This window comes from Oryctolagus cuniculus, chromosome 7 (genome assembly GCF_964237555.1).
Source record: "Oryctolagus cuniculus chromosome 7, mOryCun1.1, whole genome shotgun sequence".
Classification (NCBI taxonomy): Eukaryota; Metazoa; Chordata; class Mammalia; order Lagomorpha; family Leporidae; genus Oryctolagus; species Oryctolagus cuniculus.
Genome location: NC_091438.1, coordinates 127,796,452 through 127,814,817, shown reverse-complemented (window position 1 = coordinate 127,814,817; position 18,366 = coordinate 127,796,452). Strand labels below are relative to the sequence as shown.

The 18,366-nt window shown below is 41.8% G+C and overlaps 1 protein-coding gene across 6 annotated transcripts in view; it reads right to left on the bottom strand.

The window, feature by feature from the left end:
• Nucleotides 1-18,366, bottom strand: part of ZSWIM5 (zinc finger SWIM-type containing 5) — a 187,694-nt gene that overhangs the window by 54,572 nt on the left and 114,756 nt on the right. For all 6 annotated transcript variants that reach the window (XM_008265350.4, XM_051857847.2, XM_051857848.2 and 3 more), the window contains 3 exons: nt 11,130-11,486; nt 4,092-4,240; nt 1,698-1,848 (listed from right to left, as the gene is read on the bottom strand). In XM_008265350.4, the coding sequence (XP_008263572.4) occupies nt 1,698-1,848; nt 4,092-4,240; nt 11,130-11,486 (657 nt within the window). The remainder of the gene's footprint in view (nt 1-1,697; nt 1,849-4,091; nt 4,241-11,129; nt 11,487-18,366) is intronic.

Here is an 18,366-nt window from a genome sequence, read left to right as displayed (position 1 = left end):
CAGATTAGGGTTCCAGTGTTAGAGCTGGGTTACCCTAAAGGAAATAGTTGACTTTTCTGAGCTTAATTTCTCATCTAAAAACATGGAGATGCTAAACAAGGAAGAGACTCCATGGAAAGGAGCCCAGGCCTACAACTTCTTTTGAGGAAAGAATACATAAGCAGTTCCTAAGCCTCCATGCATTGTGTCATATGACCCTAGAAACTTGGTTGTAATGAGTTGGACAAGGAGCTACAAACTCTATTCCCATACTGAAGTGTGGCTGTGTCACTGGCAGAGATAATTCTCTGTAATTCCTTATTTTATTCTGTTACCAAAAGTAACCATATGTTTCCTAGAAATAAATACACAAAAACTTCACATCGTTGTTAAGAGAATTAAATGAAACAATGTGAGAACAATATTTAACACAAAAACTGGAAAGTAATACTCAAAAATGTAGCTAGTCATTATTATTGGCAACTCCAAAGCCATTAGTTCCCCAATGATATTAAAAAGGCTAAGAACGTAAACCAAAACCTAGGCTTACCAGCCTTAGAATAATCAAGTACAGATCCAAAGTTATTAAGTCTCATCCCTGAGGCTCTCAGCCTCAAGACTATAAGATATATGCTTCAGTCCAAGAGAACTCACTAAAATTCCAAGCTACTGTATTGTTCTGTGGTGTTTTGGATGAGCAGAAAGTCTGCTGATGCTTTCTGGGTGAGCTACACATGAAGGAGCTGTAATAAAACTTTCAGAATATTAAAAATTAGAACATTTTCCATATAACTCCTAAATGGCTGGATGGTGAGTTCGGGGTATGGAAGTCTGAGAGTAATGAGAAGAGTTGAGTATTAGCATTGCAAAACTGGGGAATGGTCAAAAGAAATAACGATCAAAGAGAACAGAACTGTCTCAATGGGGGAGAGTATAGAGACCACTCAGGAAACCATATTTCTAAACTAATCTAAAATGCTCAAGGTTTTCAATCAGGCTAGTGGTGATGGGAAATAAAAAGCGAGAATTGACACTAAATTGCAATTTAAAGGTCAAGGAGTCAATGAAGTTTGTGACTGGATATAGGGGGAAAAATAAGCATTTAACAGTAGGTTTGGTAGAGTAAGGAATGCCAATACCACCTTCTTTGCCAAAGAGTTCATTTTGGATTTCTGTTTAAATCGTCAAAGGGAAGCTGCTGCTAATAAGGGATTAGAACTCAGATGGTGGAAAGAAGTTTGAGATCACTATATAAGTAAGCTCTGAAGCCAATATATTTAAAAAAATAAAAAGTTCTTAAGGAGTACAGAGAAAGAATAGAGGGTCCACGTCTTGGAAACGGTCGTATGTCTAAGAAAGCTGACTAGGATTGATAGAAAAGGACAGACTTAGGGAAGGAAACAACAGTGAGGCTAGTGAGTATTTGGAATGCCAGGCTACAGCCATGCAACAGAAGCACAGTGAAGAGGTTTTTCTCTCAGCAAAGCTCCCATGTAGCAACACCTGGAACAGAATGCTGATGTCAATCATGAAGCAAAATGCTGTAGAAGCAACAAAAATGAGTCAGAATTACTCTGCACAGCCCCTGTAGAAGCTAAATCTTCCACCAACTGGACTTAGCAAGATTCATGCAATGATGGATGAGAAATATTCACTAACACTGTTGCCATAGGGCAGGCTGGTAAGACGTAGCACTTGTGTGAGAGATGAGGATTTACCTAGCTCATCCCAGAGCTGCCTGCACTTGTCTGTCATGCTTGTTCCTTGTTGCCTCCAGAGTGTGAGTCGTGGATCAGCCATAAACTGCTCGGTTATAAGCGTCAGCATCCTGGCTCCATTGGAATCTCTCATCCGCAGCATCTCTCGAACCTGACACAAAAGGTGGGGCGAGACTGGTGACTGCATGACATAAAGGAAGGGGAGCAGGGCAAGGAAATGAAGTATCTGAGAACAACAAGATACCACTTCATATCCCTTATCAAAAAGTCAGACAGTAACAAGTGTTGGCCAGTATGTGAAGAAATCAGAACCTCATACCCTGTTGGTGGGAATGTAGACTGATGCAGCCATATCAGAAAACAGTAAGGTTAAACACAGAGTCACCATATGATCCCTCAATTCTACTCTAAGAGAGAAACATATACAAGAATATTTATACATGGGGCTGGCATTGTGTCCCTGATAATTTGCCTAGGAAAGCAGTGGAGGATGGTCCAAGTACTTGGGCCCCTGCACCCATGTGGGAGACCCAGGAGAAGCTCCTGGATCCTAGTTTGAGTCTGGCCCAGCCCTGGCTATTACCATCTGGGGAGTAAACCAGCAGATGGAAGACTCTCTCTCTCTCTTTCTCTCTCTCTGTAAAAAACAGCTCTGCCTTTCAAATAAATAAATAAGTAAATGTTAAAAAGAAAAAGTTTCTGGGAAAGCAGAAGAAGATGACCCAAGTAGTTCCACTCACATAGGAGACCAAGATGGAGTTCCAGGCTCTTGGTTTCAGCTTGGCATTGTGGCCATTTGGGGACTGAACCAGTGAATTGAAAATCCCTCTTTCCCTGTCTTTCTCTTTGTAAGTCTGCCTTTCAAATAAATAAATAAATAAATATTTTGTTGTTAAACTTTTTTTTATTTATTTGAGAGATAGAGTTACAGAGAGGAGAGACAGAGAGATATCTTTGTGCCAGGCCAAAACCAGGAGCCCAGAGCTTCTTCCAGTTCTCTCACATGAGTGCAGAGGCCCGTGCACCTGGGCCATTTTCTGCTGCTTTCCCAGGCACATTAATAAGGAGTTGGATCAGAAGTGGAACAGCTGGGTCTTAATGCCGTCGTCATAGATGGCATTGTTACCCACTACACCACATGCTGGTCCCAATAAATAAATCTTAAAAAAAAAAGAATATTTACAATAGTATTATTCATAATAGTCAAAAGGTGAACCTAAATGTTCACCAACAAGTGAATAAACAAATGTGGAGTATCCATACAATGTACTATTATTCAGCCATAAGAATGAAGTACTTATTTACATAATAACACAGATGAACCTTGAAAACCTTATGCTTGGGGCCGGTGCTGTGATGCAGTGGGTTAAAGCCCTGGCCTGAAGTGTTGGCATCCCATATGGGTGCCGGTTCTAGTCCCAGCTGCTCCTCTTCCGATCCAGCTCTCTGCTATGGCCTTGGAAAGCAGCAGAAGATGGCCTAAGTGCTTGGACCCCTGCACCCCCATGGGAGACCCAGAGGAAGCTCCTGGCTCCTGGCTTCGGATTGGTGCAGCTCTGGCTGTTGTGGCCATCTGGGGAGTGAACCAGCAGATGGAAGACCTCTCTCTCTCTCTCTGTCTCTACCTCTCTCTGTAACTCTTCTTTCAAATAAATAAAATACATCTTAAAAAAAAAAAAAAAAAGAGAGAAAACCTTATGCTAAATCCAAGCAGCCAGTCGTGAAAGACTGCAAACTATGTGATCCATTTATATGAAAGTCTAGAACAGAGAAATCCAAAGGGATAGAAAGTAGATGAGTGACTTTTAGGACTGAAGGAGAATGATGTGACCAAAGATATAAAGGAGTATTAGGTAAGGCATCTTTTTCAGATGATGAAAATGTTCTAAAGTTGACTGTGGTGATGGCTGCATATATTTGAATTGCACACCTTAAATACCACTAAATTGCATACTTTAATGAGTGTATTGTATGGTAAGTGAATTATGTTCCTAACGGTGTTAAGGGTGGGAGAAAAAAAGGAAGGAGGCCTGCTGTGAGATTCTCCAGTTTCAAAATGCTAAGTCTCTTTAGGGACACTTTTGCAACTAGTCCTCAAGGCTTGGTTGTTTAGCCTTGGTTTCAAAGCAGAGAGAAGATAGTTTCTTTGCTAAACACCCCAGCAATGCTAACTCATTAGGGACTGGAGCAGAAGGAACAGGACCACCAGGGCGAGAGAGTATGGCTCCCTGGATGCAGTCCGCTCAGGTCAGCTCTGATTAGCCCCTCTCACCAGGTTTCAAGCACTCAGTATAGCTAGGGTCAAGTGAGTTAGATATAATGCAAGATGCCAGAATGGTGGTGACTCCAGTTCACTTAACAAAGTTTTTTTAAAAATACCTTTTCATATCTTACCTTGGCAAACATTGAGTTGAGCTGCTTTCCAGAGCCATAGTAACCCCCCTGAGAAAGAAAAAGCTTCACTTGTTCTTTCACCTGCTCTTCATCCAAATGCCAACAGTTCTCATCATCAATGCTAGCCCCAGCTGTGGGATCAGGGGCACCTGTGAGAAATGGGGATAATGAAATGAGTTCCCCGAGTCTGCAGGCTGCACACTCAGCTAGAGGGACATTTTACGAGAATACGCAAATTTAATATGGGCTTATTCTGCTTTAATGTGGTTTTTGTCAACTGTGTGGACCTAAATAAATATGAGAGATCTAATACTAACTTCATGTTCACTAAGTCTCAGCTGTATTCTCTCCTGAAGTCTATGAATACCATCCTGGGTAGAAAAGCCTAGGAGCAAACACACATGGGAAATTGTGAAATATACTTGAACACTTGTCTTTGTCCCTGTTTTCTGGTATAACTCCTAAAATCCTTGGAATCTTCACAATGATGTATCTTTTTGCTAGCCAGTAAGCTGACTGTCGGCTGGCAATCTCTGGATAGCTTCAGGATTGGGAGTGGGGGGGCACCAAGGCAGGATTAAAGGCTAGAACTGTCAGCCTCACCTTCCAACCTCTGGGAAGAGGAAAGAGGCAGAGGTTAAGCTGTTTTCCAATGATAAATGATTTATTCAACTATTCTTATGTAATGAGTATGGTGAACTTCCAGAGAGCAGAACATGTGAAGGTTCCTGGAGGGTCATATGCCAGGAGAGGGTATCAAACCTCTGTGCCCCTTACCACATGCCTTCCTCTATGCATCACTTCATATGTATTCTTTGTAAGATCCTTTGTGATTAACTGGAAAATTGAAGTAAAATATTTCCCTGAGTTCTTTTTTTTTTTTTTTTTTTTTTTTTTGACAGGCAGAGTTAGACAGTGAGAGAGAGACAGAGAGAGTTATAGATAGTGAGAAACAGAGAGAAAGGTCTTTATTCTGTTGGTTCACTCCCCCAATGGCCACCACGGCCAGCACTGCGCCGATCCGAAGCCAGGAGCCGGGTGCTTCCTCCCAGTTTCCCATGCGGGTGCAGGGACCCAAGCACTTGGGCCATCCTCCACTGCTTTCCCAGGGCCATAGCAGAGAGCTGGACTGGAAGAGGAGCAACCGGGACAGAATCCAGCGCCCTGACTGGGACTAGAACCCGGGGTGCCAGCGCCGCAGGCAGAGGATTAGCCAAGTGAGCCACGGCGCCGGCCTCCCTGAGTTCTATGAGCCACACCAGCAAATTAATCAAACCCAAGGAGGGGGTGTGAGAACACTGATTTATAGTTGGCTGGTCAAAGGCACAGATGAAACAACCTGGGGGTTGCAACTGGCATGAGAAGTTGGTGGCAGTCTTGTGGGACTGAGCTTTCAGACTGTAAGTGGATGCTATCTCCAGGTACAGAGACAGACAGCATCAGAATTGAATTAGAGGGGGCCAGTGCCACTGCTGTGGCATAGTGGATGAAGCTGCTGCCTGTGGCATCAGCATCCCATATAGGTGTTGGTTCAAGTTCCGGCTGCTTCACTTCCGACCTACCTCTCTGCTATGGCCTGGGAAAGCAGTGGAGGATGGCCCAAGTCCTTGGGCCCCTGCACCCGTGTGGGAGACCCGGAAGAAGCTTCTAGTTCCTGGCTTCAGACTGGCTCAGCTTTGGCCATTACTGCCAACTGGGAAGTGAACCAGCAGTTGGAAGACCTCTCTCTCTCTCTCTCTCTCTCTTTCATCTTTGCCTCTCTGTAACTCTGCCTTTCAAATAACAAATGAATAAATAGAATTGGAAGACAACCAGCTGGTGTCCACTGTAGAACTGAATTTTCACTTAGTATCTGGGGGGGAAACACTCACATATTTGGTCTCAGAAGCATTCTGTGATTCCATGTTGTGTTCTGACAACACAGTAAGAGAATCTGAGTTTGTTATTCCTTTATATGTTCCATACACAACATGAAAATGGTACAAAAACATTTTTTTGCTAGGAGGATGGCATTCATTTTGTTTTTCTACAGAATTCAAATGTGCCTCAAAGTGTCCTTTTTTTTAAATTTGCAAAGCAAAGAGAGAGACAGAGAGGGGGATCTGGTTTGTTACTTCATCCTAAAATGCTTACCATAGCCAGGTTTGGGCTGTGGCTGAAGCTGAGAGCCAGGAATGCAATCCAGGTCTCCTATGTGGGTAGCAGAAACCTAATTGCTTGAGCTATCACTGCTGCCTCCCAGGATCTGCATTGGCATGAAGCTGGAGTTAGGAGCCAGTGCTGGGAATCAAACCCAAGTACTCCAATGTGGAATGCAGCTGAATTTTAACTGTGAGGCTAAATGTTTGCTCCACATAGTATTTTAAAATAAAATAAAAAAAATCTTCTTTGGAGCCTGAGTTGTGGCACAATGGGCTAAGCGGCCACCTGGGACAGTTGCATCCCATATGGGAGTGCCTGGTTCAAATTCCAGCTACTCCACGCTTCCCATTCAGCTTCCTGCTGATGCAACTTGGAGGCAGTGGAGGAAGGCCTAGGTACTGGGGTTCCTGCCAGTCATGTGGGAAATCAGGATAAAATTCCATGCTCCTTGTTTCAGCCTGGCCTAGCCCCAGCTATGGTGGACATTTGGTGAGTACACCAGTGAATGGAAGATTTCTCCCTACTTCTCTCTCTGCATTTCAAATAAATAAATAAATAAATAAATAAATAAATCTTTTAAAAAACTTCTTAGAGCACAAAAAATGATGTTCTTAAAGTTAATCATAAAACTGCTTCCTAAAGCATAGTCACAGTTGCATACGGGATGATATATTTTCATAGATACTCAAACTATTTTTCATAGCTCAACTAATGAGTTAGTTATTTGCACATCCTTCTTCCCTTGCAGTCTGCTAGCTCCTTGCTCACAGTTGAGCCCTTAGATGAATTCACAGCTAAATCATGTGTAGTACAGTGCTGGTAATGAGACAGGCACTCCAGAGATATTTCTGGAATGGTAACTGAATTGTCTCTCACCCTCTTATAGACAAAGTCCTATGACACATTTTTAGAAACCTGCCTCCAAATGACAATATACCCTAACTCAACACTCTGTTCGTGTAGTCATGCAATAGGTTACAAATTCACGTTATGTTTTGAGCAGTCTACTTTTTTCCTTTTGTTTCCCTCTTGCTGCTTAAATGAAATCTGCATCTTTTCAACAAAGCTATACTTCTGTTAGACTATCCTAGTGTATCCTAATCTCCAGGGAATTAAGAAGCCTTCATTCCTAAAATACTTATTAACACAAAATACCACATAAAGAACACAAAATGCTACCTTTTTTTTCACGCTTCAGTCTAAAAAGTTCTGATCATACCACTTCTCTGCTCAAAAGTCTTTAGTTGGGGGACAGCATTGTGTTGCAGTGGGTAAAGCCACTGCCTGTGACAATGGCATCCCAGGAGGGTGCTGGTTCAAGTCCCAGCTGCTCCACTTTCTATCCAGCTCCCTGCTAATGTGCCTGGGAAGCAGTGGAAGATGGCCTGAGTTCTTGGGCTCTTGCCATCCATGTGGGAGACCCGGATGAAGCTCCTGGCCCCTAGCTTTGTTGCAGCCATTTGGGGAGTAAACCAGTGGATGGAAGATCTCTCTCTTTCAAATAAATAAATAAATCTTTCTTAAAAAAGATTTGAATAAAATATTTTTAAAAAGTCTTCAGTGATATAGTATTACTAAATTAAGTCCAAATGCCTTATAGCTTGGTATTCAAGGCCCTCTATATTCAGGTCCTATCTTTCATTTCTAGTCTTGTTTTCTCTTTTCTTACACTAGTGATCCCAGAAGTAAACCACATTTCCTTATGACTTCACTTATGCTTTTCCCTTTGCGTCCCTCCTCTCCCTCTGATCTGTTCTTTGGCCAAAAGTCAATAATTCTCATTGACAAAACTGCCTCAGCTCTACAATCAGGGCCACACTGAGAACTCAGTATACAGAGAGGCCAACATTGCTGAGGTTCAAGAAACTGCTTAGTTCATTTGGCAGGAGGGGCTCTCTTTTAGCCTCTCACTGAATTAGCCATATATTAAGGCCACCTGAAAAGTACCCATCTCATGCTGATATGCTCAGCATACACAGGCAACAATATCCTTCTGTTGCATTTTGTTTTATATTAGAATTGTGCATCTTTAACATATTGCCAATTAAATTGAAAAATTTTAAGAACAGGGATTCATTTTAGTACTCATAGTGCCTAGCTCATTATAGCATTGAGTTAATATTTACAGAATGAATAAATATATGTCTCACTCACCATCTAGATTTAAGCTTTAGGTGGGAAAATATTATATAATTATATATATTTGCTAAGCTTCAGGTGGGAAAAATACTATGTCCTATCATAAATATTTGCTAATAACTATGTATTGAGTGCTTTATTCAAGGTAAAGGCTAAGTATTTTTCATATATATATCCACTATAATATATGCTTTTTGAGGGCAGAAATTGTTTTGTCTGCTGATATATTTGTAAAAAAGTACTTGGTACATGGTAGATACTTAGTAAATACTTGTTGAATAAATTCTAAGGAACCTTAATAACAATTCTATCAGATGGTATATTTACCCTAATTTTAAAATGAAGAAACTAAAGTTTACACAGGGTATCTGAACAAATGAAAAACTTATGGTCAGGATACATACAAGTTTGTCAGTCTCTCTCCAAAGCTTGTGCTCTTCACTATAAAGTTATACATTTGGCCTCCAGCCTCAAGTGAGGGTACTTCAAAAAGTTCATGGAAAATGGAATTAAAAGAGATTGCACACTTTTGATGAACTTTTTGAAAGCCCTTGTACTGCTGTGATTCACTGGCTATTTTCAGATTCCTTGAATGTAAGTTGACGCTGTACCTGAATATAGCCAAATCCTACTCTTTCTTGGCCTACCATACCATATAGAATATGAGATTAGTTAGCATAACGCACTTTTCCCATGGTAAAGATAAGAGTCTCATCAGTCTAAGAATGCTTGGATATAAATATACAGAATAATCACTCGGCGTTTATGTTCAAAATACAGATCATAGAGTCTCATCTCTAATGATTCTAGTTTTCAGTACTCCATGGAGACAGGAGTGAGATAAACTAGATTAAACAAAGGATTTCCAAATATTTTTGAGCTAAGGATGGAGTTAAGGCACCAGAAGGCAGTTGGGGAAGATCGTAAATTCACATTTGTATATGTTGATCTTAGGATATTTTGTTAATGTGAAATAGTTGAGTAGAGTCTAAAGCTTAGAAGATTTGGGCTGGAGAAATAAACCTGTGAGTCATAGTATATGGATGACATCTGAAGTTACGGATGTAGCTGAGACAGCCTACAGAGATCAAGTAAAACAAGAAAAATTAAAAACCTAAGATTAATCTATAAGAAATGTTAATATTTAAAGGTCAGATAGAAGAGGGTACAGTATTTAGGATTGAATGAAGAAGAGCACAAATCATTTTAAGTAGATAAACTGGGCCTGGATTTCACAAACATACTTTTTTAGTTGCTACTCTAAATCTTAAACAAAAAAATTTTTTTAAATAAAGTATTTACTTATTTGAAATGAAGAGAGAAGGAGAGGGGAGAGGGAGGGAGGGAGGGATGGAGAGAGAGAGAGTGAGAGAGAGAGAGAGAGAGAGAATATTTTGCATCTACTGGTTCACTCCCCAAAATGTCTGCAATAGCCAAGGATAGGCCAGACCAAAGTCAGAAACTCCATTCAGGTATCCTACATAGGTGGCAGGAACTCAAGTACTTGAGCCATCATTTGCTGCCTCCCAGGATGTGTTCTTACAGGCAGATGGATCAAATGCAGAAGAGCTAGGACTTGAACTAGGCACTCAGATATGGGATGAGGACATCTCAAGCAGCTGTATCACAAAGCGTGCTCTCAAATCTTTCTTTAAAAATTGCTTTCATTTACGAATAACATAAAATTTAAATGTCCCTATACATGTCCACTGGTTTGTATATTTTAGTCATCTTATGAAAAGAGATGAGTACAAAACTATTTACCTTCAGTAGCAGTAAAATAGACCTAGTCAATGTAAATGACACTTTAACATTATATTCTGAATTCTTCCTTGGAATTCTAAATGGTGACAGGTAAAGATAAAATGGAAAGGCCATCATTATAAATAAGTATGAAACAAACCACTGTGGAGGTTGAGGTCTAAATTAGCACTGAGGAGCTGGCTTGTAATGCAGTGGGTTAAACCATCGCCTGAGACGCTGGGATCCCATCTGAGCACTGGTTTGTGTCCCAGTGGCTCCACTTTCAATGCAGCTCCCCCTGCTAATATGCCTGGGAAAACAGCAGAAAATGGCTTGAGTGCTTGGGACCCTGCAACCCACATAAGGGATCTGAATAGAATTCCAGGCTCCTGGCTTCGGCCTGGCTCAGCCCCAGCTGTTGCAGACATTTAGGGAATGAACTACAAGGTTGAAGATCTATCTCTCTCTCTCTCTCTCCTCTAACTCTGCCTTTTAAATAAATAAATAAATAAATAAATAAATATTAAAAAGAAATTAGCATTGAGACTATACTATAAGACCTGTCCCGAGCGGACTCTAAGTTTGAGGAACCAATTTCTTTCTTAAACATCCTTTTAAAAATTATAAATATATATTTATTGTAGAAAACACACTAAAGCATAAAGAAAACCCACCTAAAATTCAGTATTTTTTTCTACCCTTTTGAGCCATAAATATAAGGATGTGTGTACAGACTGATGAATTATCACATAATGATCAGAATTGTGTAATGCATTCAAGTTAATAAATAGAATACTACCACTACTCTATGCCAAAATATTTATGAGATAGAAATTGGGTTTATTTAATAACACATGATCATCTGGATAGAATGAACTGAGTAAGGTTAAGTGATTACAGCCCCAGAAATATCTCAACCTTTAAACATGCAATAAGGCAATAAAGTAAAAAGGGTGGATTTTTAACAGTGGTGGTGAAAAGAACATTTTTGTTGACAAAATGTTTTACAATTACCGTTCACTTGGTTGATTTCTGAGTTGGAGGACAGAATCTCATCTGCCAGTTTCTGTGCAGTAGGAAGAACTTCAGTGTGATGCGCTGTGATTAAATATTGAATAAACTTTTGTAGCTGGTCCCTATTCATCTGAAAGAGGGTTTCTGAGATAGGAAGGCGCAATTTGACTTGGTCTGGTTTTCGGATCCTGTAGAGTGAGAGTGCTACCACGTGAGCACAGTAGAATATGTCCTTGTTCCCACAGCCACATGTCACTGAAGTGATTTTGCACCGATCAAAGCTGATTGCAACTTTGTAAGTCATTGCTGGTTCCGAAGCAGTGGCGGGCTCAGTTACTGTACCACTCAGATGGAAGCCTAAGGAAACAAAGAAACTGTGCTTATTGATTCTGTAATAAGAAATTTAAAGACTTGCATTTTGAATTTCAATCCATTTAGAAACTATTTACCAAGCATCTCCTAAACACTGATGCCCCTGCCACAGACACAAAGGACAATGAAACTCAGGTATTGCTCCGAAGGAACACACAATCTAGAAAGACTTCTTAATCCTGGAGTCCATAAACCTCTTGAATTAATATGAAAAATGTTGTTTGTACCTTGGTATATTTTATTGGGAGTATAGCTTTCGTCATAGTCTAAAAGATTAATAAGGAACCCCAAACAAGTTAGGAACTCCTGTAGTAGTTGTGACCATTTGGGGAGTAAGAAGTGAGTGGACAATCTCTCTCTTCCCCCCTCCCCTCTCTAACTCTTTAAGATAAAATAGATATATATTTTTTAAATATTTATTTATTTTACTTGAAAGTCAGTTATACACACACACACACACACACACACAGAGGTCTTCTATCTCTGAATTTTTGAAGACCCCTTGCATGCAAAAATTTCAAAACTTTTTCACACAAAATAAATTTATAGTTTAATTCCATTTACCATGAACTTTTTGAAGTACTCTCACATATATTCATATATATATATATTCTACTCATTATGTTTCTCTGGAAAATTCATATTATTATTATCATCATTCCCATTATATAAGGAAACACAGGCACAAAGCAATTTAGTAACTTGCTTTAGGTTACTCTGCTAGTACATGGCAGAGCCAGGATTCACACCCATGTAGTTTAGCTCTGAAGCCCACAGTCTATTTTTTTTTTTAAAGATTTATTTATTTATTTGAAAGGTAGAGCTACAGAGAGGCAGAGGCAGAGAGAGAGAGAGATATCTTCCCCATGCTGGTTCACTCCCCAGATTGCCACAATGGCCGGAGCTGAGCCGATCTGATGCCGGAAGCCAGGAGCTTCTTCCAGGTCTCCCACATTGGTACAGGTGCCCAAGGACTTGGGCCATCTTCTACTGTTCCCAGGCCATAGCAGAGAGCTGGATCGGAAGTGGAGCAGCCAGGACTTCAACTGGTGCCCATATGGGATGCTGGCACTGCAGGTGACAGCTTTATCTGCTACACCGCAGCTCTGGCCCTACCCATATTCTATTATACCACACTGCCTTTGTATAATATTGTGTTACATGGCAGTCGATACCATATTTAACTAACTGAATTATAAACTGTGAAACAATACAACTACCGGTTGCCCCTCTTCCAGGCCAGCTCTCTGCTGTGGCCAGGGAGTGCAGTGGAGGATGGCCCAAGTGCTTGGGCCCTGCACCCCATGGGAGACCAGGAGAAGCACCTGGCTCCTACCTTCGGATCAGCGCGGTGCGCTGGCTGCAGCATGCCGGCCGCGGTGGCCATTGAAGGGTGAACCAACGGCAAAGGAAGACCTTTCTCTCTGTCTTTCTCTCTGTCTACTCTGCCTGTCAAAAAAAAAAAAAAAATACAACTAGATATGTTAGGAAATAACTTTCAGGTTTATTAAAATTCTAAAATTTCAGTTTTTTATTTTTTAAAAAATATTTATTTATTTTAAAAGAGTTAAAGAGAGGGAGAGACAGGGAGAGAGGGATGGAGGGAGGGAGGGAAAGAGAGAGAGAGCACGTTCTTCTGCTGGTTCACTTCCTAGATGGCCACAATAGCCTCTGCTGGGCCAGGCTAAAGCCAGGAGCTCCATCTGGGTCTCCCATGTGGGTGGTAGGGGCACAAACACTTGGGCCATTTTCTACTGCTTTTTCCTGACCATTAACAGGGAGCTGCATTGGAAGTGGAGCAGCCAAACATGAACTAGCTTCGCTATGAGATACCGGCATCACAGGTGGTGGCTTTACCTACTGCAATGCAGTGCTAGCCCTATGGGCGCCGGTTTGAGTGCTAATCCAGCTCTCTGCTATGACCTGGGAAAGCAGCAGAAGACGGCTTAAGTGCTCAGGCCCCTGTACCCACGTAGGAGACTGGAAAGAAGCTCCTGGCTCCTGGCTTTGGATCAGTCCAGCTCCAGCCCTTGTGGCCATTTGGTGAGTGTACCAGCAGATGGAAGACCTCTCTGTCTCTCTCCGTCTCTCCGTCTCTGTCTCTCTCTCTGTGAGTCTGCCTCTCAAATAAATAAACAAAATTTAAAAAAAAAGAAGACACAAGTTCCCTTTCTTCCCTGGCACCCCAATTATGTATTGAAAAAATAATTACAGTTGGCTATGAAGACCTGATCAGTTTGAGGTTTTTTTATTGAAATTATGTCACAATGTTCACTACATAACTTTCTTTTGCTTCATATCAGGAGACACACAATGCCTGCTTTCTCTTTGTACTGCTTGTATTGATCACTGGGTTCTGTTCTACTGAGACTTTAAAAAGTTCCTTTTTGGGGCTGGTGCTGTGGTGCAGCAGGTAAAGCCACCACTGCAGTGCCAGCATCCCATATGGGTGCTGGTTCAAGTCCCAGGTTTAAGTCCTACTTCTGATCCAGCTCTCTGCTATGGCCTGGGAGTGCAGTGGAAAATGGCCCAAGTCCTTGGGCCCCTGCACCCATGTGGGAGACCAGGAAGAGGCTCCTGGCTCTTGGCTTTGGATAGGCACAGCTCCAGCCGTTGCAGCCAATTGGGGAGTGAACCAGCAGATGGAAGACCCTTCTCTCTCTCTCTGCCTCTCCTTCTCTCGCTGTAACTCTTTCAAATAAATAAGTATTTAAGTCATTTATGGTAACTATTTCATTGGAGGTGTTTCACTTTTAATTATTCAAGATTTTGACTCAACTTCTTTGACTCTTCATAACCAAATTTGTAAAACAATGAGGAGAAACCTGTAAAGTGTTTAGCTTGGTGACTGCAATATGTGTGCTCTTAACAAAAAAAAATGATAGAAATAATGACCATAAAAAGTGCTTAAAACTCTTGGGAAAAACAACTATTTCATAATTTTTTCCCAAATATCAACTTTGTGATAATTCTTCATCCACAGTTTCCTAAAATACACACATAAGAAACTCCCTACATATACTGTAAAGTCATCCTACATACCAGATAGTCTCAAGAACTGGAGGCTGACAGTCTCTTTATCATTGTATATGTTCACACTTCACAATTATGGGTGGCTAGGAAGTTGAGGGATTCAGCAGGGATAAAAGGAAGCAACACACAGCGTTTACTAGTAGCTTTAGTAGGCCATAAAAGTCAACACCCTGGGCCAGCACTGTGGTGCAGCCGGTCAAAGCCACCGCCTGCAGTGCTGGCATCCCATTTGGGCGGCAGTTTGAGTCTAGGCTGCTCTACTTCCCATCCAGCTCCCTGCTAATGAGCCCATGAAAGCAGCAGAGGATGGCTCAAGTCCTTGGGTCCCTGCACTCATGTGAGAGACCCGGAAGAAGCTCCTTGCTTCAGATCAGCCAGCTCTCTACCTCTCTGTAACTCTGTCGTTCAAATAAATAAATCTCTTTTTAGTCAACACTCATATTTCCTTCTTTCCTACCACTTTTCATTTTGATGCATAGACGTCAAGGATGGTGGACCTTCTAAGGAAAATAGGCAATCAGGCAGCTGCTTCTCTATGGTCCCATCACTTTATATACAAGACAAAACAAACACACAAAAAAGTTCTCAAGTGTTTTACTGCTAAGCAGGCCCTGAATAAAGTGCCAAATCTTTTCAAGGAGCTCCTGTTAAGCTTTGCAGCAAGCAGTGCATTGCCAACAACTTCCCCCCAATCTATCCCCATTCCCCTATAACAAAAAGCAAGCATTGCTTTAAAGGAAAAATGTTTCATTTCAACTTTGCATTCTGTGGCTTAGTTAGCATTCCTACCTGCTGGCCTCTACTCTGTTGAGAAATATAATAAAATCATATCCCAGACTCTTCTGCCCTACAAATCACAATAGCTCTGAATTTACCTCAGTTTGTTTGTTTGTTTCTTTCTTTCTTTCTACTATCTATCTATCTATCTATCTATCTATCTATCTGAAAGTCAGAGTTACACAGAGAAAGAAGGAAAGGCAGAGAGAGAGAGAGGTCCTCCATCCGCTGGTTCACTCTCCAGATGGCCGAAACATCCAGAGCTATGCTCATCCGAAGCCAGGAGCCACGAGCTTCCTCTGGGTCTCCCACATAGGTGCAGGGACCCAAGGACTTGGGCCATCTTCCACTGCTTTCCCAGGCCACAGAAGAGAGCTGGACAGGAAGTGGAGCAGCCGGGACTCAAACCGGTGCCCAAAGGGATGCTAGTATTGAAGGCGGCAGCTTTGGATGCTATGCCACAGTGCTGGCCCCTTCATCTCAGTTTCTAAGAAAGCCTTCCATTAAATACCTGCTATGAGTTAATCCCCCAGCAGCTTGTCATCCCTAACTGTGCCTGCCTGTGCTTAAAAATGTACAGCAAGAGATGTGAGAACTGGCCGGCTCTGCTGTTCAATAGGCTAATTCTCCGCCTGCAGTGCCGGCACCCCCGGGTTCTAGTCCCGGTCGGGGCGCCGGATTCTGTCCTGGTTGCCCCTCTTCCAGGCCAGCTCTTTGCTGTGGCCCGGGAGTGCAGTGGAGGATGGCCCAAGTGCTTGGGCCCTGCACCCCATGGGAGACCAGGAGGAAGCACCTGGCTCCTGCCTTCAGATCAGTGCAGCGCGACGGCCGCAGCGCGCCTGCCATGGCAGCCATTGAAGGGTGAACCAACGGCAAAGGAAGACCTTTCTCTCTGTCTCTCTTTCACTAACTCTGCCTGTCCAAAAAAAAAAAAAAAAAAAAAAAGAAAGAAAGAAAGAAAGAAAGAAAGAGATGTGAGAACTTCAACATCAGCAAGAAATCGCTAAAAATCCAAGAGCCGTTCATAGGTTAAAAAGAGTTCTGCTAACAAGAGTTCTGCTGGGGCCGGCCCTGTGGCGTAGTGGGTTAGGCCTGTAGCCTGTAGTGCTGGCATACCAGCTGTTCCACTTCTGATCCAGCTAATGTGCCTGGAAAAGCAATGGAAGATGGCCCAAGTACTTGGGCCAACTGCACCTGCATGGGAGACCTGGAAGAAGCTCCTGGCTCCTGGCTTCTGGCTTCTGCCTGTCCAAGCTCTGGATGCTGCAACCATTTGGGGAGTGAACAAGAGGATGGGAGATCTCTCTCTCTCTCTCTCTCTCTGCCTCTGCCTCTGCCTCTCTGTAACTCTGCCTTTCAAATAAATAAATCTTAAAAAAAAAAAAAAGAATTGATACTCTAGCTAGAGAGACAGATATTGAACAATAATTAAATAACAATAATTACTTAATTTTAATTGTGTTAAGTACTATGAAAGAAAAATGCAGAATGACAGGTATATAAAAGGAGGTCCCTCACCTGACAAAGAGACAAGGGTGGTAAAGATGAATTCCTTGAGAAAGTAACATTTTGAGCAGAATTTTATCAAATGAGTAGGAACTAATTAGGTGAAAAGATGGGGACTGGCAAAGTAATGGTAAAAGGGACTCCAGGTAGAAAAAATAAAGAGAGAGGGAGAGAAAAGTATATGCAGAGGTGCTGAGGCAGAGGGAGAACATGGAATATTCAAAGAACAGAAAGACCAGTGATTGGAAAGACAACAGGAAGGGGTCCAGTGTCATACATGAGGCTTGAGAGGCAGACAGTCATTGCTCTGGGATTTATCCTAAGCTCCTCTGCTCCATATCCAAAATGTCACTAAATCCTGGGAATTCTGCTTCCTAAATATGTGTCCATTCTAGTCTTCTCCACCACCTCCTCTAACACTGCCTCATTCAAGAGCATAATACTTTCTTGCTTGGATTAGTTAATCTTCCTGCCTCCAAGTCTTATTCCCTCTACCCATCTTCCACAATATAAGTAAAAAAAAAAAAAAAAAACCTTTCCAAAAGGGCAATAAAATGTCATTCCTAAAAAATAGTGACCTATTTATCTGCTATTCCTGGTGGCTGACAGAGTCTGCAACAGAATACACATCTGTAAAAATCCGTTGAACTCAGCTGCTTAAAATCCTTCAGTGGTTCCCCACTGATTAAAGGATAAAGTAAAAACTTATGCAGGGGTTGGTGCTGTGGCTAAGCCTCTGCTTGGGCCGCCAGCAACCCATATGGTCGCTGGTTCTAGTCCTGGCTGCTCCTCTTCCAATTAGCTCTCTGCTAGGGCCTGGAAAAGCAGTAAAAGATGGCCCAAGTTCTCGGGCTCCTGCACCCACGTGGGAGACATGGAGGAAGCTCCTGGCTCCTGGCTTTGGATCAGCCAAGCTCCGGCTGTTGTGGCCATTTGAACCAGAGGATTGAAGAGCTCTCTCTGTCTCTCCCTCTCTCTTTAACTCTCTCTCTCTCAAATAAGTAAATAAATCTTTAAATAAACCTTATGACGTGGCTTCTTTACATCTCCTCAGACTGGTCCTCTACGCCACACCTGCTGCCCCACTTCTCAACACATTAGTCACTAAACTATTTGCAATTTCTGGACATTGATGTGTTTTCTCAATTTTCTGAGCCTTTAGGCCTTTGCATGTGACATTCCCTATCCCAGGCAAGGCCTTCTCACCTTCTTCTCATCCCTAATTCTCAACTCAAATGATACTTACTCTGGGATTCCTCCCTAATCTGCTTGGAGAACTGGTTAAGCGCTTCTTTCTAAGCTCTCATTTTTCTTTAGTCATACCTCTGTAATCACACTTGATGTCAATGTAATTAATAATTTCGATATTTGTCTTTTCCATTAGTGTGAACTCCTTGAAACCAGGAGTTATGTCTCTTTCAACTCTACATTTTCATTAGTCATATTGTAAGGGCTTAATAAGTGTTTATGGACAATGAATAAATGAACACTAAACTGAGTCTTTAATTTACATATTCATTGCTATGATTCACAAATTAAGCATGCTTAT